Raw genomic sequence first — 22,325 nt, 5'->3', positions numbered from 1 at the left:
AAAAATTTTCACAGTCAACATCAACACAATCTATTAAATTCGAAGAAGAAGCCCAGTCCAGACAGATGAAAATGGAGGACGATTTTGATGAAGTACTATCTATATGCAAAAATTTGGCATCTAATATCAAGAGACTTGAAGCAAATGAACGAATGATGAAGGCATTTTTTTTAATTCTTATTGTTTTGCTTGTTGCAATATTATTCAAGTAGTTATATGTTGTAATTTAACGGATGTATTTTGGATGTTCACAATTGAAGTTGATTCCATTTTGTATGTATTTTCCCTGTAAATATACTTGAAGAACAAAGTAGTACCAAAAAAACCAATAAATATGAATAATTAAATTCCTGTAGCACAACAAAACACTTAGCTAAATAATCATTCACTGTAGCACATCAAACACTTAAACAAATACCATGTTAGATTACTAGAACTTTGCCAAAACACTTAATATTTCACAGTACCACAACAAAACACACTTCATTGTACCACAACAAAATACACCTCATTGTACCACAACTTAAATAAAAACCCATCTTACATCTTACAAAACACACTTCATTTCAATCTTTCTTCGTAGATGCATCTAGCCCCTTGGATGAGCTTGACCCAGTGCTTGGCCTATAGGAGGCAGAAAGGTTTTTCAACTGATTAGTCAAAGTTGGTTTGCTGGATCGACAACACTCTCTTTGGAAACCAGTACTCGTACTTGAACCTTCAGATCTTTTTTGTATTTTTGTTGATGTGGATATCGGGACTGGTTGTTTTCTCCTTCTTGGAGCATTAGACACCGACACATTCTTATTGGATGGTGGTTGGCTAGTTGCAGGTCTTTGTTCAGTATCTAGGGGAATCTAAACCAACAATATTTTGATTAATTTACAGGTGGAATATTATTATGAATGAAACCAAAGTCCAAATTCTATAAATCTACTCACCTCAAATGGTGAACTAAATTGTGTAGACCTCGGTGGTACAAAAGTTGGCCTTCTTAACCTTTGAAAAACTCCATGCTTCTGTAGGATATGATAATTGATGTATGAATGTTAAGTAAATGACGACTTTTCATTTGTTTTTCAATATATGAAAATTGTAACAAATCTACCTCATTTGTCCTTATCCACATTTGGAAACCATACTCTACTACCACCTACATATTTAATTATAGGCACCCATTCAATTACACCACCAATCTATATATCAAAATCAGCATAATCAGCCAACACCATTCTGCAATTAAATATACAAATAAAAAATTCAGCAACCAACATATACAAGTGGGGACACAACCCCTTTGCAAATAACTGTTAATTAAATAAGAAAGTGGGGACACAACCCCTTTGCGGATAACCCCTTTGCATAATTAAATGAACAAATATAAAATACAACTTTTCAAGAAAATGGGGTTAGGGTGTGGGGACCAACAGTGGAAGAATCCACTATTCAAAGCATTTGGTGGAAATTTACAATAAATATTCGGTCAAAAAGGTAGGAAAATATACCTTTTTCGCACTGTTATGCCTCTAAACGTGTTATCTCAACAGCTCGATTTCGACCAAGAATTACTCTTGAGCATCCAAGGGTACTGGAGCATGCAAATAATACAGTCTTCATTAGATTCTCTTACAACCACTCCAAGCAAATTAGTTAGAAATTATACCAATTTGCATATACAACATGGGCACTCCAAATTACAGCTTGTATCTTAATGAATTTCAAAAGCAACAAAAATTAGAAGCCATTGAACCCTCCAACTTTCCCCTATTTCAACAAGGAAATCCTGCACATTGCAAATACTAAACTGACCCTACACATACATTTACCTATGTAGAATTCTTTGATTATTTTTTACTAATCCCAATAGAACTCTATAATTTTTTATTATAGTTCACATTATCATTATAACTAACATCAGGTGTTCAAATTGTCCCGTTCCTTTGATTTTTTTTTTAATCTTAACAATTAACAATATCCTTGTCTCCTCGGGCCAGGTTGACATATATATTAACAATCTTCAAAAGAAAGAAAATGGTAGCAACATCAGATATGGTTGTCATGTAATATATTAGAATTTGTAGGTTGTTAACCCACTCAACACCACAACAAAAGGAAAAAGAAGAAATATAATATAATATATATATATATATATAGAGAGAGAGAGAGAGAGATAGACACAGATAGAGTACACATACACACATATATAGAGAGAGAGGGAGGGAGTGAGGTCTGATGATCCAAAATATGGCTCCAAAGCAATAAAGTGCTTATAGTCGCAACACGTACTAGCGGCAGACAAAAGTTCACTCTGAACTTGATGTAACTATTTATAACCAAAACTACCAGAACATCTCCTCAACAAACTCTCTGAATATGTAAATAATAATTATTACATTCGCAAGCATGAAAAAAGTATTTCTGATACCTGCTTTAGTAAATATCAATTTCAGAATTATTCCACAAATTCGAATTCACAAACCCTAATTTTTACTTCGTTTTCTCAAACAATAGCTTCACAAAACTCGATTTTAAGGCTAAAACAACTAAACTTGTGCAGATATTGGAGAATTTTGAAAGATTCAACCAAAAATTGCAAGCCCTAACCTGTATGTCGTCGTCTTCCCCTCTTCTCCCAACTTCTTCACGGCGTTGAAGAAAGAAAATGAAACATTCACCCTTTTCTTTTTTTGTACTGTGGTAATAAGTTAAAAAGGGCATAACGGGGACTTAAGCAAAAAATTAACTCCGTCAGATGGCAGAGATGGAATTGGGCAAGTGAGAAATATTTATAATTTTAGGGAGTTTTTTTTGCATATAAAAATAACACGGGGGGTTTTTAGCCGAGTTTTCATAACACAGGGGGGTTTTATGCAATTTTTCCTATTTTTTATATATTTGTATGTGAAATAATATTCTATTGTTAAAAAATTCATGCAAAAACACACAACGGGAGCAAGGAGAGTTTTCGTTTCATTTCAAAAAATAAAAGAGGTATTTTTATTGTTATTTTTTTCACATAATCCTTTTTTTTTTTTTCACATTTCTTGTATATGTAGTGAAATTGAGAAGAAGAACAAGATCAAATTAGGAAAGAAATAATAAGGTTAGGGCGAAACTAGTTGGCTACGATTGGGTCGCATCTCTTGCTCGATGAGGACACGCATGGTGTGGAGCTGAGGTTGCTGGCAAACGACGAAGCAGAAGATGATGTGCGTGTTCGAAAAGTCACATTTAAAACTTTTTAAGCACCGATTGGCGGCAGAGACATGGCGATAACGATGGAGGTTGGGATTAGTGAGGTGTTGGTGGGTGGTGGTTATGTGGTGTTGTCTATTTTCCCTCCAGGACCAGCCCTACATGGGCTGGCAAGGTGAGTTGGCAGGAGTGATATGATTTAAAAAAACCACATCATCCCTGTCACATGAGCACAACCTGAAAAATATTATCAGCACACGCCAAGTCGTGGGAATTTGGAGAAATTCTCAAAATTAGGAGGTCACGTCCGCATCATGTGCATGATTTTTCAATTAAATTAGGATATTTTGTCCTTAAATTGTTATTTTCTAAAAATTACACTCTTAATTCGCTATTTTAGATTAGACATGGCTGTAAATAACTTAACTATACAAAATTGGATTTTTCCGCATAATATATTATAAAGGAGTCAGATGATAAGTATAAATTAAAATCAAATGTGATGATCCAATTCATTTGAATACAAATTAAAATGAAAAGTCATGGAAACCGCGTCAAACGTTATCCCATCAATATTAAACAATTTTTGAGGATGTTTCTATTGACTTGGTACTTGACTGCTATCTATGAATAGGACTTGAAAATTAACACCATCTACATGCAACATGCTCACCATATTTCTCCCCTTCTTTAATATTAATTCCTCTCATCTCTCTTGTTTTTCTTCCCAAACTTTTGGCTTCACGCGGAGAATAACACAAAAGGCATTGACAAATATCTGCAAGAATTGAACAACACTTGCAAAAATCGATCCTCAAATTTCTGAATCCGTACAAAGGTAATCACATCTTTTCTATATTTTTCTTTCGTAATTCATATATCATTCTTTTTGACGTCTACATCAACATGACTATTACATTATTCAAATAAAAAAGAAAAAAATAAAACAAATGTATCATATGATTTCAGCCTTTAATTTTTATGGAGGAAAAAAGAAAACCCTCCAAGAAACCAAAAAAAACTATGGTAAAAAAGAAAGGGAAATAATGGTTTTCAAAGTTTTTACTTGATCAATTGACTTGAAACCCTGAGCTGCTGAGTTTATTGTTGCCATTGCTGTTATTGTTGCTGGTGGCAACACTGCCATTATTGTTGCTGCTGTTGCTGTTGTTGCTGGCGTTGTTCGGATACTGCCCCCCGCCGATGAATGAAGAGATGGCTGCTGCTAAAGCAGCGGTGAAGTTTGGATCAGTAGCAAGAGCATTGACAGTGTCACTCAACTGGCCCTGGTGGACTGAAGGAAGTGTAGTTGATAGTTGATTGCTGCCTTGATCCATTTCTTGGGACATTTGGAGGCCTGAAAACTTGGACTGGTTGTACAATCCCTGCCCGAAGAGTTGAGGCAGAAGGCCTGGTGCCGGGTTGGCTGGCGTGCCGATGTTTGGTGGATTGTTAAGGAAGGGGAGAGGGAACTGTCCTGAGGGTCTTGGGAACTGTAGGGGGTTGGGGGACTGTGTTAGGTCTAGTGTGACGGTGGGGAATGGCGCTGAGGCTGAGATTGTGGCCATGCTGGAGGAGCAAGGGAGGAGTGTTCTTGCTAGGAAGTTGGAGTTCATTAGGCCGTCGGCGCTTGGCATTGATCCCGAGAGTAGCATTCTTGCGGCCGATGATGTCGTTGAGGCCATGGCCATCGCGGCAGGTGGCAATGGGTGGTTGTGGTTGCCTTCGTAGGTCGTTATGAGGATGCTTCTGTCGCCGGCGCATCTTTGGACCTGGATAGCATTGGGAGATCTATATGTTAATGTTGAGTTTGAAGTGTTCTAGATTGATGGGAACTATAGAGAATGTTTCAGATATCATAAGATACTTCTTCTGTCGTCTCATAAATGATGTCTTGATTTCTTTTTGCGTCCGTGGCACATATTCTTGTTTCATTTCCAAAGAATATCAAGAAAGGAAGGCAAATCGCAAAGAATTGAATGAAGACATATCAGCAAACATACTTGTTTCCGAACTGGGCAACCAGCAGCCATGGTGCAGCGGTAATAAGCCCGTGGGCACGGGTTCCCCTTCGCCATTTTCTGCCCATACTTGCGCCATTGGCATCCATCCGTGATCTATCATCATTCAGACCAACAAATTAATCCATTACGCCTTTACTATGTGAAACAGATTCAGACACAATCACATATATTAGCCAACATATATACCATGGGAGCCTCGGAGCGAGCACGAACTGAGACACGGGCCTTCCTCATAGTAGCCTCAGTGGCTTGATCAGCATTCCTAGAAGAGTGTCCGAGCCGAGCAACCTTGTTTTCAGAACACTGGTCCTGATCTCCTCCTCCAACGTCCTTGTCGGGCGTTGGAGGCTGTTGCCTGCCCGTCCGCCCCTCGGATGATGTCGACAACGAAACCTCATCGTCATCAGCTGCCGCTCCCAGCCCAAGATCCATAAACTGCCTAGGCACCACCTGTCCATTTCCCTGCCCACTTTTGCCTTCTTCTGCACTCCCTCCATTTTGCATCAGGGTGAGCAAGTGCATCTGAAGGCCGTTGTAATTGTTCGTCACCTGATTCAGCATCTCCCTCAGACGCTGATTCTCGGTATTCATTCTCTCCATTTCAGCTTGAAGAAACGCCATCTGCTATTGATTTTTACACAAGCGATCATCATCAAGACTTGATAATTACACACACACACACACACACACACACACACACATCTATATATATATATATATGCATGCATGTAGTATTATAAGCACTTTTTGCTGTATTCTGACCTCAGTTTTTGATCTTTTGTCTTCTGAATTTGAAGATATTCGGTCGTCCAAGATGGACTCATCACTACCAGTGTTTGCAGTGGTGAGAAGATGCAAACCAGTCTGCAGAAATCACAACCATAACTAAGTCATCAACTACTAAGACATTGCCAAGTATTTATTAGATTTTTCAGGGAAAAAAAAACTTACAAGTGAAGAAATAAAACATTAGCACCTTATAAAAGAAAGGAGTTTTCAACTTAATTTTTAAAATCTTAACCAGCTGCTTTGAGTTTGATCATATTAATTATAAAATTATCGTCAATACTAATACATCATGAGAGTCCGTAATCTGATTTTTTTCGGAGTTTATTTTTAAAATAATATTTAAAAATCTCATAAGTTTTGAAAGTATTTTATAAGATGTACGCATGGGTTTTAACTGTTACATTCCTAACCAGCCATAATTGATTTTTGTGGTTTGAAAATTACTTTCTGAGCATCCATGAACGTAGTTTTAGAACCCTTTTCAGATCAAACTCGATACATGGAAAAAATAAAATTATATAAATTTGGAGGGAAATATAATTATATATCAGAAATGAAGGTTGATTGAGATGACAGACATAAGTTAAACATACATTTACTTTGAAATCCAAGACTGAGTTAAGGCCGGTCAAATGCGCCGTTGCGTTGGCGTCTCCGGCGTCATCGCCGCCACCTCCACCGCCCTGTTTCTTGTCGGAAAAGAAATCCATTTCGTCGACGACCTTGCGCTGGCCGTTGGGATTGTCAGCTGGATCATGATCATGATCGTGGTCGTGGTCGTGAGAGGCGGAGCTGAGACTGACGGGGAACTGAATGGTGGGAGGTGGTGGTGGTGGCGGCGCCTCCATGGATGACGGAGGTTTTGGTTGAAGAGTGAGGTGCAGGTGTGGACGGTGGGAGTGGGTTTTGGGTAGAGAGAGATTAGAGGATTGGTGGGTTGAAGTTGGGTTGTGAAGAAAGAATGTGATGAGAGTGTGATCTGGATCAAAGGAGAGTCCACTGCCTCTGGCCATATATTCTTGAGAGGAACAGATAGAGCAAATGACTCGGCTATTGAATGGGAAGGTTGAGACTATAGAATGAAGACCAAATTATAGGAGAAGGGGTGGGGGTGGGGGGAGGATGGGGGTACTCAAAGTCACATGCAATATACAACTATATACATACATAAACATACATACATACATATATATATATATATACACACACTAATAAAAGAAATATAGTTTTCTATCATGATTAATTACTATAGTGAAAATTAAAAAAATTATCGTAGATAATAGCATAAATTATATTGATATTTTTTTAAATTAAGTCAAAATACACCAAACGTCCTCGTCTTTTGCATAATTACAACAATACCCCTTGAAGTGTGTTAGTGTAATATTTTTCATACAGGAGTTTGCATAAGTTTTGTCATTAAATCGAGAGTGTAGTTGTAATTATAATTATAGCCTTAAGGGGTATATTTATAATTTTTAAGAAATATAAGATAGTTGTGTATTTTATCCTAATTCCAAGAGTATCAATATAATTAGCCTAAATAACAATTAATCAGCACGGCACAAATACTGCTATTAGCTGTTATTTCTACAGAGAAGACTAATATATTAGTTATAGTTAATATAACCATAACTGTTGTGATCATATTATTTTATCGTTTAATAGTATTTTCAGTTCTATTATTATATTATTTTAGCATTTTAGTCCTATAATTCATCGGAGTTGTAAAATAATTTTTCACTTTTATTAAATTTTCAACCATCTTTGAAAATTTCAATCAATTTTGTCTAAAAATTGTGAAATTAGAAAAGATGAATGATCATTTTACAATCCAAACAAATTACAAGACTAAAGTGTCAAAAAATTATAGGGATAATTACACTCTCTTCCTCTGAAGTTCGGTGCAATTATACATAGACTCCCTCTATGGTTTGAAAAATTCCATCCAGCACCTATGAGGTTTGTTTCTGTCTAACAAATAAGTCCCTTAATTAGTCAAAATTCACCAATTTGTTTATATTAACAAAAAAAATCTATATTAACCCTCGATTGACTTATTACTGACTTATTGAAGATCAAATAAATCTTTTTATGATCGTATTACCCTCATACATCTTCATGCATTAATGCATGTGAAGAGGTATATTTTCATTGTTATAAGGATAGTCTAGTCCTAAAAAAAATATTTCACTTGCAATAAATCAGTAATCAGTCAATCGAGAGTAAATATCAATTCTCATTCAGTTTTTATTTTTTATTAATATCAACAAATTCAATGAACTTTAACTAACAAAAGAAACTCGTTTATTATATGAACGCAAACTTCAAGAATATCAAATGTAATTTTCCAAACCACAGAAAATGTACGTAAAATCACACCAAACTTCAAATGAAAAAATGTATAATTATTCCAAAATTATAATTATAAAACTAAAAATATAATTAGATAATTAATTGATCATAGCAGATAATATTGATTTTTAATTGGAGGGGAAGGGGGAGGGGATATATTGGAAGAGAAATTGATGGGATTTGATATATTTGGGAGGGGAGTGAGGTCTATTTTCGTCTTGTTTCCACTAACAATGTCATTAGTGTGAAAGTGGATCTCATACTGAGTCTTCTGACTCTCCGTCAAATCCTAACGTCGTATTACACTTGTCTTGTCACTGTCACTGTCACTGGCACAACCACTTATTTAGTCTTAATTTTAGTTTCCTTCGTTTTCTTGTTATTCCTGCAGTATATATGTTTTCAACTTGTTATGGTCAGCTGCTGTACAAATTGTTCCGCAAATACGGACCTCCATTTGTTTTACAGATCCAATCATTTCTGTTCTCATCTCTATTTTAATTTCATTGATAAGATTTATTTTTTACAATCATAAGATTTATCTAAATGTATTTAATTGCTTTTTTTTTAATTGGTTATTGCAGAAATAATAAGTTGATATGACGTTGACATTTATATGGACCGTGCCCAAATGTCCTTTGCTTCGTCAATTATGAGCAACAAAGTAAAAAAGAAATAAAGAAAGTTATAAAAAATAATGTAATACTATATTAATTCTAATCTACGTAATCATATATTAATTCTTTCCGACTAATTTAGACTTTTTTCTATTGTTTTTTCCCCTACTTTTATTTAGATAAAAAAAATGTATATATTTCAATTTTATTTATTCTATTGTTCATATATATATATATATAACTTTTCTTTAATTATTTTCTCCTCCCACTGATAGTATTGTACGTAATCTTTAGAGAAAAATAATAAAATCGTTGAAAAATTATTGCATTGAAATTAATGATGAATATATTCATGTTCTTGTTTGATAAATATTTTTATTATTACGATTTTTAAATTCTTGATATAGCAAAATTATATTAGCATAACTTCAATTTGTTTATCTTTTAATACAAAATGAAGAGAAGGGTTATTCAATATAATTACAAAAACTTGTATTTTTCTTTTCAATCTGTTTTTCCGTACCGAACAAGTGGAAATATTTGATGTTTACTTCCTTTTCAATGATACCAAACAGCTTGAAGGAAAATTATTATTCTTTCTCTCCCCCTTTCACTTTCCTTTTCCTCTAATTTAAACCAAACGAACTCTAAGTCTGTTGCCAAATTCCAACCCAAGTTAGACCAATGAATCAGGCCAACAGTCCAACATCAGCAAGCTTAAGCTATCAACCCAATCAACCAAGTAATACCTCGACCCGTTGGCGAGATAACAATAATATCAAGGCATATCCTCTTAAGAAACATATCAACAGCATTCTATACCTTGGATACACATCACCACCAGAGTACGTCAGTTATGGACGAACATGCCAGTTGTAGCCTGTTGGATAAAGATGACAAATGAGCACTTTGATTTTCACCTACTGCAGCTTAATGAAAAGTTATTTTCCACTTACTCTCAAGTCTCAACCCTCACACGCGATTTTCAATACTCTTCAGTAATAAAGCTCTTTTATTTTTCTACAAATTCTTTTTTATTAATTTAAATATTGGAGTGTTGATCATTATTTTGCAAATTAGTCCTTTGATACTATTAAGATACACTGAAATATTTCGATATAGAAATTTGAGTAAATTATAATTATCTTCCCTGAAATTTGGTATAATTACGAATGTCCCTAGTTTTTTGAAAAATTATAAATACCCATTAAACGAAAAATAATTATATAGCCCCTAGACAGTGAGGTGGACATTATTATTTTACCCTTGTTGAATTGTTTAAAAAAATAAAAAAAATATATCAAAAAATATTAAAATATTTGAGGGTGGGTAAAATAAATAATTTAGAGGGAATATTAGTTCATAAAAATATTTTAAAAAATTACAAAATATATATGAAATTATAATTTATAATTGAAAAATGCATTTTGGTCAGTTCACCACAAAAATTGAATAAAAACATAACGGAATGGGCTCGTTGTTAGACTGATGTTAAAATCTTGGAGTTATTTGTAATTTTTCAAATAACGAGAAGATATTTGTAATTATATCAAATTTAAGAAAAAATTATCATAATTTACAAAAGAGGAGAGAAATACAACAAAAAAGTAAGTGGTTGAAGTCAAGAGCTACCAGTGTAGGATGAGATGTCCATATTTGGGATTGGCAATGGTGGGCCCAAATTGCAATTGGCAGAAGTTGTAGGTGCAAATTGCAAATTGACATTGATTGAGATCGTGGGATTTTGTCAAAGGGGATGAGTTGGACGCGTCCCTAGACTTCGCCGCCCTGATTTGTCCGCCACTCGCCAATCATACATTCATATCACCCCAATTTTCAAAATCGGGATTGATCGAATATAATAAAAAATAATATATCAGAATACATTACAATAATAAAAAAATACAAAACTATACATAATTTTTTTAAGCTAATGTAAGAATTAAAAGTATTCCAAAATTTGATGATAAAATCTTGGAGTGACAAATGGGTGGGTTGATTTTGGTATCGGAATCGCACCGATGACTATCGCATAATGCGGTGCTCTAACCTCTGAGCTAAGCCGGCCCACATAATATAAATTTTCCATGCATAGGGATGGATCGAATTCAAAATGTGTTTGAATTAATAAGTTGAAAATGGATCGATAATGCTCATTTCTTTATATTTAATGTTTATGAAATTTAAATTTTGGACCTATTAGAACCCATAAATTATTTAAACAAAATCATATCGGACTCATATTAAAAAAAAAATTGAAACCCATCCCGACCCAGAACTAGGTGGATTGAGTTGGAACTACGGGTTTCCACCGATATTGCAACCTCTAGTAAATCCATTGTTAAAGTGGTTAAGTCAAGAATAAAAATCGAAAAATGGCATAATAACAAAAACAACAAATTATTTACCATTATAATTAAGTCATAACAAAATTTTATTGCCAATAAATAATTAACATCTCATATTTTTAAAAATAAAATATAAATCTTATTCTATTAATTATGATTCAATTAGCATCATACCTAATCATAGGAGATAAAAAAATTATTAGATTATGAGCTTAATAAGTTTATTCATATTAATATATAATTCAAATAATCATTATAATGTGGTGTTGGTTCGTCGATAATTTTCTCAATTTTTATATTTCAGGGTAGGAAGGGTTATGAAGAAACCCTAAAATTCTAATTTTTAATAAATAAATTAAAAAATACATCAAAACTAATATTTTCTTCAACATGTTTTCTTAGATTTAAATGGGCATGAATAAGGTAATATTAATTAAAATAAATAAATTGATTTATGTAAGAACAAGTATGCTCAAGAATATTGTAAGCAACTTATATTTAATTTACCAACTAAAATTAATTTTTAACCCCTCACACTTAATAGACAGCTTAGATTCATGAACTCCAACTCACGTGAAGGGAGTGTTTGTGAACACTTTGAAAAAGCGTTTTTTATTTGGCTTAAAAAATGTATTCTTGAAGTATTTGGGATGTCGGCTTCTACTTTTGAAACGACTAAAAAAAACATTTTTAGACCAAAAGCTCAAAGCACATTGGGCGGTGCTTTTAACTGCTTTGACTTGTTTATAAATAAATTTAATATTTTTTGACTATTTTATCCTTATTATAATAATTTTAATTCAACTTTACCGTTTTTTTATTTACACTTTCACATACTTTATATTTTATTTTTTTTATATTTTATGTGCTATATCATCTAATTATATCATTATTTGATTAATTAATAAAGTAATAATTTTCTCAATCATGCAAATTTAACTATTGTGTATGAATCAACAATTATATTACTTAGTGGGAGCATTATTAAATTTGATATATTTTTTTTTAATATTTTTAAAAACATAAATACTGAATACTAATCGAAATAAAATTTATGATTTTTTGTAGAAAAATAATTATTAGTGACAAACAACAAGTAAAATACAGTATCTTTTTAACATATAGGGAAAAAACATCTTTTATCAATTAAGTTTATTTTAGAAATGATTTTTTTTTCAAATATTATCTAATTCAACTTTTATTTATTTTATACTTTTTTTACTAATACTTCCCACCTTTGATTCTGCTGCAACTTCCTTCTATAAATGCAGAAGTTTTTGCAGAAACTCACCAACTCTATTATGTACAAATCATCTTAATTGTCTGAATTTGGACACTTTTTAGGAATTTTTTCAGAAAAACAAAATGTACATTCTCAGTGTAGACTCAGGTCAATGACTTTAAGGAAAGAGCCAAGTACAGGACTAAGTGATGGGCCTAATGATAGACTTCATCTCTCATTTTGTTTGTCAATGGTTGACTGTTTTTGTGTTATTATCTACTTTCCACCTCTTTTCTCACAAGAATTTACTAAAATTGTTGATATTAATTAAAAAAATTGAATAAAAATTGATATTTACCCTCGATTTATTACTAATTTATTGCAGATCAAATAATTTTTTTAAACTAAACTACCCTTGTAACGGTGAAAATATACCTCGTCACATGCATTAATTCTTGAAAACATGTGAGGATAATTTGATCAACAAAAGATTTAAGTAGCGTTTTAGAAAAATACTTTTTAGCTTTTGGCTCCCGAAAAGTACTTTTAAAGTGTTTAGGATGCCAACTTCTGCTTTTGAAACGACTAAAAAAAGTACTTTTAGACCAAAAGTTATAAACACTTTAGGGGTACTTTTAGCGGCTTTGGAATTTTGTATAATTTGTATAATGTAATAATAATAATTGAATTTACGCTTTCATGTATTTACTATTTTAAAAATTTTTATATTTATTTTCTATATCATCTAATTATATTATTTCATTCATATATTATTATTTGATTAATTAATAATATATATATATATATTGCAATCATGAATCAACAATTATATTACTTAGTGGGAGCATTATTAAATTAAATATATACTTTTTAATATTTTAAAAAAATTAAGTATGAAATATACTAATCAAATAAATTTTATTATTTTCTATGAAAAAATAATTATTATTGATAAACAACAAGTGAAATAATAAGCATAAAATATCATCTTTTTAATAGGAACAAAACAATCTTTAATTAATTAAGTTTATTTTAGAAGTGATTTTTCTTCAAATACTATCCAATTTAATTTTTATCTGCTTTTCACTTTTTTTTACAAATAAATATTCACTTTTGATTCTGTTACAACTTTCAACTTTCTCTACAAAAATTACTTCTTTAAAAGTATAAGTTTTTGCAAATATTCGAACTCAATAAAATGATCTAAGGAGTTCGAAGGATGAATTTAGAAAAATATAATCATTTTAATTAATTAGAAGAATTTATTATTAGGTAATACCGTAATTAATGATATATAAATATAATTTTATTATGAATTTAATGAACTTGAATTTTCAGATAAAAGAGCACTTATTCAGTAAAAATGTTTAAATTAAAAATATATATAATGAAAAAATCTTATGAAGTTATAACATATAATAAAGTGAATATGGTAGTCAAGATTGTAAGAATTTTTTTTATTTGAAAATTGTAAGAATTTCGTTATATTCACAAAAGTTATGTTTATATGTCATTGAACAAGTTATTATTTAAATAATGGTAAATTACGACTACCTCTCAAAAGATTTGGTATAATTATAAATATTCCCTAGTCATTTGAGAAATTACAAATACATTACTCAAATGAATAATGATTATGTAGCCTTAGACAATGAAGTAAAACGGGGTTTGATTGTTACCGTTCAAGAACAATGAAGTAGAAATTACTACTCATCCTTTTTCGAAAAAAAATCTAAAAAATATTTGAAAAAAATTTTAAAAATAAAAAATTGATGATAGGTAAAGCAAATATCCATAGGGCATGAGTTTACGCATTAAAAAAACAAAATAAAAGTAATGATAATCTATAGGGCATATTAATCACTAATAGAAAATGGATAGAAATATACATGAGGCTAACGGAATGAACTCGTTGTTAGATAGATATTAAAATTTTAGAATACTTGTAATTTTTCAAATAATGAGAAGGTATTTGTATTCGTGTCAAATTTTAAAAGAGGTTGTTGTAATATACCCTTAAAATAATTACCCAACTGTAAATATTTTCAATTAAAAATAATTATATTTTCGTAAACTTATATACAAGGGACCAAATTACAGTGGAAAATGAGGGGTTAAAAATATTTTTTTGTAAGCAAAGATTACAAATTTAAAGGACTCATTCAAAGTGAATTGAAAAATAATAGACTGCTTTGAACCTAAATTGGGATTAAAAATGTAGGACTATAAGCATTAATTGAACATACATAGATACATGCATTCTATTAAGACTAGTAAAATAAATGCGGGTCACTAAATCTCTCTCTTTTTTTTTTTTTTTTTCAAAATTAGTGGTTATAGCAAGTCGTCCTGCGTGCATATAATAAATAATTATTGACTCTTTAAAATTTATTATAAATAAAAATAAGATTATAAACCAACACATCACATTTAATAATTTAGTAAATAAATAAAATAAAACTAACTTAAGAACGTTATTACACAAAAAAAAAAAAAATTGATTTGGGTGAAATTTTCGTGTTAGTATAAATAGATAATATAAATCATATGGATGAGAAAAAGAATTTGAGTAGAAGTAGTTGATAATCCATAGACATCTTTGATAATTTAAAAAATTGGTGCCGCAGTGTAAATAACTGCTACTTGCGAGTGAGAAAAGATTTTTCTTTTTGTATAGTATAGATATATATTTTTATAGAACTTCATTAAAAAAATAATAAATCGTTTAATTTTATGTATATTAATTCATTGTATAGACACAAATATACTTTATACATAAATATATGGTTGCTTGGCGAGGATGGAGATTCCTCAAGCTCGAGTCGAGCCAGTGTTGCACCCTAATCCAAACTCAACCTGACCCGTCTATTTGCCATACATACTCGGAATCATCAGAACAGGCATTTATCTGACTTCTAAGGTAGAATTTTTTCCTTTACAAATTTACTAGGAAGATTAAAGCATAGATACATAAAGATTCATGTCTCGACATTTTTGTGGCATGCTAAACTCAAACTCATAATCACTCAACTAAGAACTTACAAATTTAGCTTCCGATGAATGAAAAAAAAAAGATCGAATCCAGGAGCGTTGCTTGCTTCCTCGACTGCATTTGCAGGAACCCTTCTCTGCTAAAATGGAGAAGTTAAGCAAAGCCACTCTCTCTGTCTCTCTCCCCCGCCTCTCTCTTTATCTCTGTGTATGTAACATGTATTAACGTGATTGCATATATGGGTAAAGGTAGGAATCGAGGGTCCAACCAATTTGTTGCTAACTCTCAGAAAACGGCCTTCCAAATGGCGTCCTCGCCTTCCCCACACCTACGATGAACCTCCTTTATCCTATCAACCGACCGACATATCCCACTACAGCTCCAATCAAATGAAGCAACACAGACGTTCCCTGCCTGTGCCTTCCATTCACAATCTGCATAGAGGGAGCAGCAAAGAAGGTTTAGTTCGTTTATGGTTGTCACTTGCAAAGAATGCAAACAACAGTTGAAGTTTGAATTCGTCTATACAACAGATTCCTTCACACATTAATGTGCATTATTTACACCCATCTCAAGTAAATATGTAAAAGTAGCATACAAGAAGAGAGACTCTTAGAGTGGGTGCTGAATAGAATTTTCCTTAAAACGTGTCAGGTCGTCTCCGGATGCATTCTCAAATTTTGCAGTTCGGTGTGTAAAGTTTACAAACATCAAGAGGCGTGGATGTAACTGAATGAGAAGGTATTCATAATTATATTAAACCTCACGTTCCGTAATCTCAACCCAAAGTTCGAAACATGTTAGCTTGAGGGAAGATTTTTTCTTTATAAGTCCACTAACAGTTCTTTCTGTTCCTATTGAATGAGGAATGGTTTCGCCAATTGATAAACAGAGAGAGATTTTACCTGGTGGGGTTCCACAACACAATCTCCGATCATCGATATGCCGCACGTCAAGTCCGATAAACCAAGATCCAAGAGACACATCCTCATTGGCATACTTGTGCAGGACATGCCTGTCAGAATTGAGAAAATTGATGAGACCAAGATATACTGATATATCACATCTTAATGCTGCATCCAGAAGTGAAACTCAACTGGTTTACTGAAATATAAGACGCCAAATCTTTTGAAATGGCATATAATTGTCCCGTTGCATGGCGGAAATACTTGTTTCCGGGCTCCCCAAATTTCCAGTGTTCAGGCTCATGGTATCGCACTCCCCTGTAATTGAAGGAATAAGCTAAAGCTGGAAACACATTTAGGACGTGCAGAAAAAGGTTTGAGACTACTATAGTACCTCTGAGCAAGGACAGGACCAGATTTCATACATCCTATGTACACCCTCGGCTTTTTCCGGTGTCTAGCTAATGTTTCTCCAAGTGTTGCTGCAAATATTTATCAAAATTACCAAAAAAGGAACTCAAGGGAAACAATTCCAAAGCCCTTAGAGATATCAAGAAAAAATCTTCAAAACAAAAGGATCAACATCAAGATTTTGCTTGGTTGTATATTATCTACTGAATATTGAAACCTTTTCTTGAAATAAATAGATGAAGCTTTAATTACCTATATTGACATGAACATCGTCGTCTACTTTGACATAGTACTCCGCATCCCACAAAGACACAGCAGTAGCAAAATAAGTCTTTGTCTTGGCAGACAACTCAAGATAGCCCTCAACATGGTCCTGAGTAGGGAAATGAACACTTGGGATTTTACCAACCATAGTGAATAAAGGAAGTATTAAGTTAAAGAATAAATAAAATGTATTACCAGCCTTAAGATGTCCCCGTGCTTTTGGTCTTCAGCTTCAATGGCTCTATCTAGTATACCCCCTAAGGTTGCACTGCGTAACAGAAAGACCAGGTTGGTGATCACTACGAGCGGATTATATAGTCCAAGAGTTAAAAACATTAACCCATTTCTAAGCAAAAAATGTAAAATACATATATGAGCTTGGTATGAGGAAATGAGGTTTTCACTGTCTCTTACGAAGACTAAATATTAAAACCATCCTATAGAGAATATCTGTCGCTTTCGTGGTAAATAAAAAATCCTTAAATAACGATAGATCATATAACAAGAGGCAACAAGGTTTCGGGCAAATGGGACGCTTATGTGACAATTTCTGCTGATTTTGTATCCAAAAACTAAATCTCAATTTTATATCCAAGAGCAACTTTTCAGCATGAGATAAACTCACTTTCATTTCGTTCAGCGAGTTTGTTATGTTAAAACCACCCGATACAAGAAAGAAGAAGAACAATCAAGAAGGAAAAAAGTATGTTGACGGACAAATAAATGTGCTTTGGCTGATGAAGCTATTTCCATGGGCAATGGTAATCAAATAAAGATCTTGAGTACCAGAACAAAATGAGATTCGCTCATTAATTATCCTAACCACCACCTGTACATATATTAGCACCAACACCGATAAATTTCGAACTGGAAAAAGGAAGCCTATCAAGACCCACCGTCGACTTAATTCATCCTCAGGCCGGACTTCAATCGGTCTCGACATTTTTCTCATATCAACAATTATGCAATAAATCAAAAGAAGTATAAGGAAAGAATTCATTTTATCAAGAGATCATTAGATGCAGAGTAATATTTGCCAGAATACATTATATAATCAAGCTGCTACGCAAGGAATAAATACTAATTGCCACTGTTATTGAGATAGATGTGATTTCCCACCTATGACCAATGACAAAGCGGATGATGATCCCTTTCTCTGATTCAAGCTTTCTTCGTTCGTCTCCTATTGTACAAATGTTCAAGAATACTAAATTTAGATGCTGCCGTAAAAGAAGCAATTGGAACAGCATAGATTATTTATGAGCTAGAGATGGGAGGATAGAGAAGCATCCAATTGACAAACCTTGTGGCATCCATGTTGCACGAACTGAATCTCTTCTTTTCCGGCTGCTAAATGCAGTATTTATTCCAATAACCATGAAATACTTTTTTGTCTCTGTAGAATCCTTGTTTTCAGCAGTTTCTGACGTGGGAGAGCCACTCAGAATTGACTCCTGTGCTGCCTTTGCAGCAGCTAACTCCATCTCCAGGTTAGAAATGGTCTTGTCCAATGTCCTACAGAGAAGTACGGTTCATTATAACTAAAGGGAAAAAAGCAATAATTAGAAAAGGTAGAGTTCTCCGCTGAACTCACTGTATAGCATGTTGAGTCTTAGAAACTTCCCGGAAGATTTCCTTCGGTACCCTTTTTACACCGTCCTGTTGCAAGCTTGTGGAGTCAAATAAGTGGTGAAAAGTGTTTCAACGGTGACTATAAGACATATATAGAAGATAATAACAACAGAACAATGTTTTGCAGCTACAAATGAGGCATGAAGTATCCCAAATCTGAAAGGTTAGGATAAGAGGAAAATACTCACAAATTTTGGATCACAACCTTCTGTCACTAGTTTCAATCTCTCTGCTTCGACTGCAGTTGTTCTTGTGACTCCTTTTGCTTCAGGAGTGGTCCATACTCTGTTGCCAAAGGCATTTAAGTCAATATAAAAGCAATTTCCTAGGAGCGTGACAATATCAACACGTTTTGATCATATACCATTTTAGAGCTCAGATCGAGGATAAGGGATCAAATGTATAATCAAAGAAGTATTACAGTAGAAGAATGAATAGGATTAACGTCCCCGAAAGAAATAGTCAGCCATCTTTTTTCTACGGAAAAACTTGAGAACGGAAGTCATCCCAACAACTTCCTTGAGAACTATCTCTGACATAAACTCTAAACAGTAAACGTTTTAAGTAATCACTTGAAAGCCACAACCACTTGTAAGATGTGCTTAGACAAAGGTCATCGACGGAAAAGAAAATTGACAAGAAAGAAAGACCAAAAGAAGAACAAGTTCAGGTCATATTTTTCAAGCTTCAAACCTCTGCAAGTATGATGAACAGAGAGTACGCTATGGAAAGATAAGAAAGATACACAGATGTCTAAACCAGAAATTTTTATTGAGATCTACAGCACCCTCACCAATACATAGGCAATTTTAAGTAGCAAGGCAGAAGAAAATCCCTTACATAACCAAAAATCAAAATACGAGTCACAACTATGTCCTAACCACCAAAATAGCTTCAAAAAGTGCTAAACTTCTGCTAAAACACTCATAGTTTCACACCTCTCCAGGAAATATGGATCACCAGCCACCCTTCAGAGCCATGAACTAAAATTCATCAACGAATTCGATAACTAAAAGATTACTGATCTTCATTGGTGGCAAAGAAGCAAAAAAATAAGCCTTCAAAATGTTTACACAGTATAAACAAACACCCAATCCAACAACAAACAGACAAGAACCACAAAAATCAAACCCCAGGAAAAGAAATTGGAGATTGAAATAAACTGATTCAAGTTAAACTAAAGCATAATAATCTTTTACCTACTGGTGAAGAGCATTCCCGCAGAGAAACTAGCAATACAAAGGAAAACAGTCCATTTCTGAGATATAACAGTTCTTGAAACCTGCTCTCCACCTCTGTTCTTCATGGACATTTCCCCAATACAATAGTCTACCCTTCAAGCTTAACTCCCAAGTCCCTTTTTCAAGAAAATCCCATGAGCCAAATCAAAACGCTGAAAATTTGAATCCCAGAAGCTCAGAATTTGATGGGGGGGCTTGCTCTATCGAGAAATATTGAGGAAGATCACATAGAAACAGTTGAGATGACAAAAGAATTGCATTGTCCTCATATTATATTCTTCTCAAGTTTTGTTCCCTTTTACTTTATTCCTTGCCTCTCTCTCTCTCTCTCTCACTGTGTGTATGGGTGTGTGGAGAGATCAGCAGCACACTTTGCAGGGAAGGGACTTGAAATAGAAGTGAGAGAAGACTGACTAACTGTCCCCAGTTCCTACACCGAATTTACCAAACGGTCCTTGTCGCCAATGCCAGACGGCAGGGACTCTCTGATTATACTGTAGCGTGGCCCCATCGGGCGGCTTGGCTTAGTACTCTTGTGTTTAATACATTAAGATAAACTATGAGTTGTTATTTAATACGACATAATTATAAATATTTGTTGGTTGTTTATTAAAATATTATTAATATTCTTAATATTTAATAAAATTATATAATTTTTTTATGAAAGTTTAAAATTGTCAATTTTGACTTACTATATTTTTTTTATTTTTTTTAAATAATATAAAAAAATCAAACAAAATGGATGAAAAAATTTTAAAAAATATAAAAAAAAATTATCCAATTAGTCTGTAAATAAAATAAATAATTTAATTTATAATTTACAAGGATATTTTAATTAGTTCACCATAATGAATGGAAACCTAATGAAAATTAATATTGGGATAGTTGTTAGACGGTTGTTAAAATCACGGTGTATTTGTAATTATATCAAACTTGAGGAAAGTTCGTTGTAATTTATACTATAAAATTGGATAAATTATTACGTCAACGCCCAACGAGATTAGATTTAATTACAGGTTCACTCCTTAAGAAGATGTCAGTGCAATATATCTTGAAGGTATTTGTGTAAAATTTTATCATTGAATATAGAGTATACTTGTAGTAACAATTATAACTTCAAGCTGTGCGTGCATATATTAAACTGAATACAAATTATAGTATCATTTTATAAGTGTGAGGATTTGTTTGATTTAATAGTATTTATTGATCTACTATAATAGTAAGGGTAAATTACGACAACATTCTCTGATTTTTAGTATAATTAAGAATACCTCCTTATTGTTTGAAAAATTACAAGTACCTCCTAATGTTTGATAAAAGAAATAAAAATGAATGGGGTGGATGGAAAATTTTAAAAATTATAAAAAAAAATTACCACTAAGTCCATAAAAATATAAAAGAATTTAAAAAATAATTAAAATTATAGTCCTTAGTCCATAAGGGTATTTTAATCAGTTCATCATAAAAAATAGATGAACACCTAACGGTGACTAACTAATTGGGCTAATTGTTAGATGACCGTTAGAATCAAATGTATTGATAATTTTTCAAACAACGAGTGAGTATTTGTACTCATGCCAGATCTCAGGGAAGATCATTGTAATTTACTTATAATAATAATTATTTATTAGTTATACATATTTAATTGACAATTTATGTACATTAATTTTAAATAATTAAAATTTATGATGTAATTGTTATCGATAAAAAAAAATTAAGTCAAGACAATATTTAATTTTGAGTCCACAATAAGGAAAAATTATTACAATATGCATTAAAAAATATGAAGAGAGTTATAAGTACAAAAATATACATGCTAATGTTAAATGAAAGACAAAATCGAATATTTATACAATTCTTTTTCCTAATATTAGTATTTTTCGTCCAAACCTTAACGAAAAGTGTAAATAGAGAATTTTCATAGGAGGGTACGTGTAATTTTAAAACTCTTTAAAGAAAAGTATACTTTTGTATTTTTAGAGGAGATTTAAGGGTAATTATCCCTGTGAAAATAGATAGTAAAATAATTTATATTTAGTATTTATCGTAAATATAAGGCTCCGTTTGGATTCGAATGAATAATTTAAAAACGAGTTTCAAAGGGATTTAAAATTTATTACAAAACTACTAAATATATCTCAAAATGATGACTGAAATATCTAAAATTTTACCCAACATATAAATTTTAAAGTAATTTACTACCAAGAAATTAAAATTCTTAACTCCAAACTTGTGAATCCAAACACATATTTTGAGAGTATAAAATCAAGATACAGTTGTATGTTGCTTCTACTTTTAAGGTATTTTTCTTTATTGCAGAAAATAAAAAG

General features: G+C 32.5%; 2 protein-coding genes and 1 long non-coding RNA gene across 4 annotated transcripts; all 3 read right to left on the bottom strand.

The window, feature by feature from the left end:
• On the bottom strand, positions 418–2,845 carry LOC105178489. Its single transcript, XR_849136.2, has 5 exons — positions 2,605–2,845; positions 1,506–1,588; positions 1,109–1,233; positions 942–1,019; positions 418–857 (listed from the first exon to the last, which is right to left on the bottom strand). It is a non-coding gene; the product is annotated as an uncharacterized LOC105178489 (long non-coding RNA).
• Positions 4,027–7,082, bottom strand: LOC105178598 (WRKY transcription factor 6). Of its 2 annotated transcripts, none has more exons than XM_020699345.1 (5): positions 6,602–7,082; positions 5,982–6,083; positions 5,406–5,843; positions 5,199–5,312; positions 4,027–4,967 (listed from the first exon to the last, which is right to left on the bottom strand). In XM_020699345.1, exons 1-5 carry the CDS (start codon positions 7,019–7,021, stop codon positions 4,266–4,268), a joined length of 1,776 nt encoding a protein of 591 aa, XP_020555004.1. In that variant the 5' UTR covers positions 7,022–7,082; the 3' UTR covers positions 4,027–4,265. The 2 variants fall into 2 exon arrangements, with proteins under 2 accessions (XP_020555004.1, XP_011100410.1); XM_011102108.2 differs by having other exon boundaries at positions 5,406–5,840.
• LOC105178488 (probable beta-1,3-galactosyltransferase 2) lies at positions 15,436–20,383 on the bottom strand. The gene is made up of 11 exons (XM_011101970.2): positions 19,954–20,383; positions 18,943–19,039; positions 18,717–18,781; positions 18,426–18,637; positions 18,242–18,305; positions 17,318–17,390; positions 17,111–17,231; positions 16,842–16,929; positions 16,640–16,765; positions 16,448–16,557; positions 15,436–15,976 (listed from the first exon to the last, which is right to left on the bottom strand). Exons 1-11 carry the CDS (start codon positions 20,064–20,066, stop codon positions 15,828–15,830), a joined length of 1,218 nt encoding a protein of 405 aa, XP_011100272.1. The 5' UTR covers positions 20,067–20,383; the 3' UTR covers positions 15,436–15,827.

The sequence above is a fragment of the Sesamum indicum genome, linkage group LG16, assembly GCF_000512975.1.
Source record: "Sesamum indicum cultivar Zhongzhi No. 13 linkage group LG16, S_indicum_v1.0, whole genome shotgun sequence".
NCBI classification, from domain to species: domain Eukaryota; kingdom Viridiplantae; phylum Streptophyta; class Magnoliopsida; order Lamiales; family Pedaliaceae; genus Sesamum; species Sesamum indicum.
This window is presented reverse-complemented; position numbering and strand designations above follow the sequence as displayed.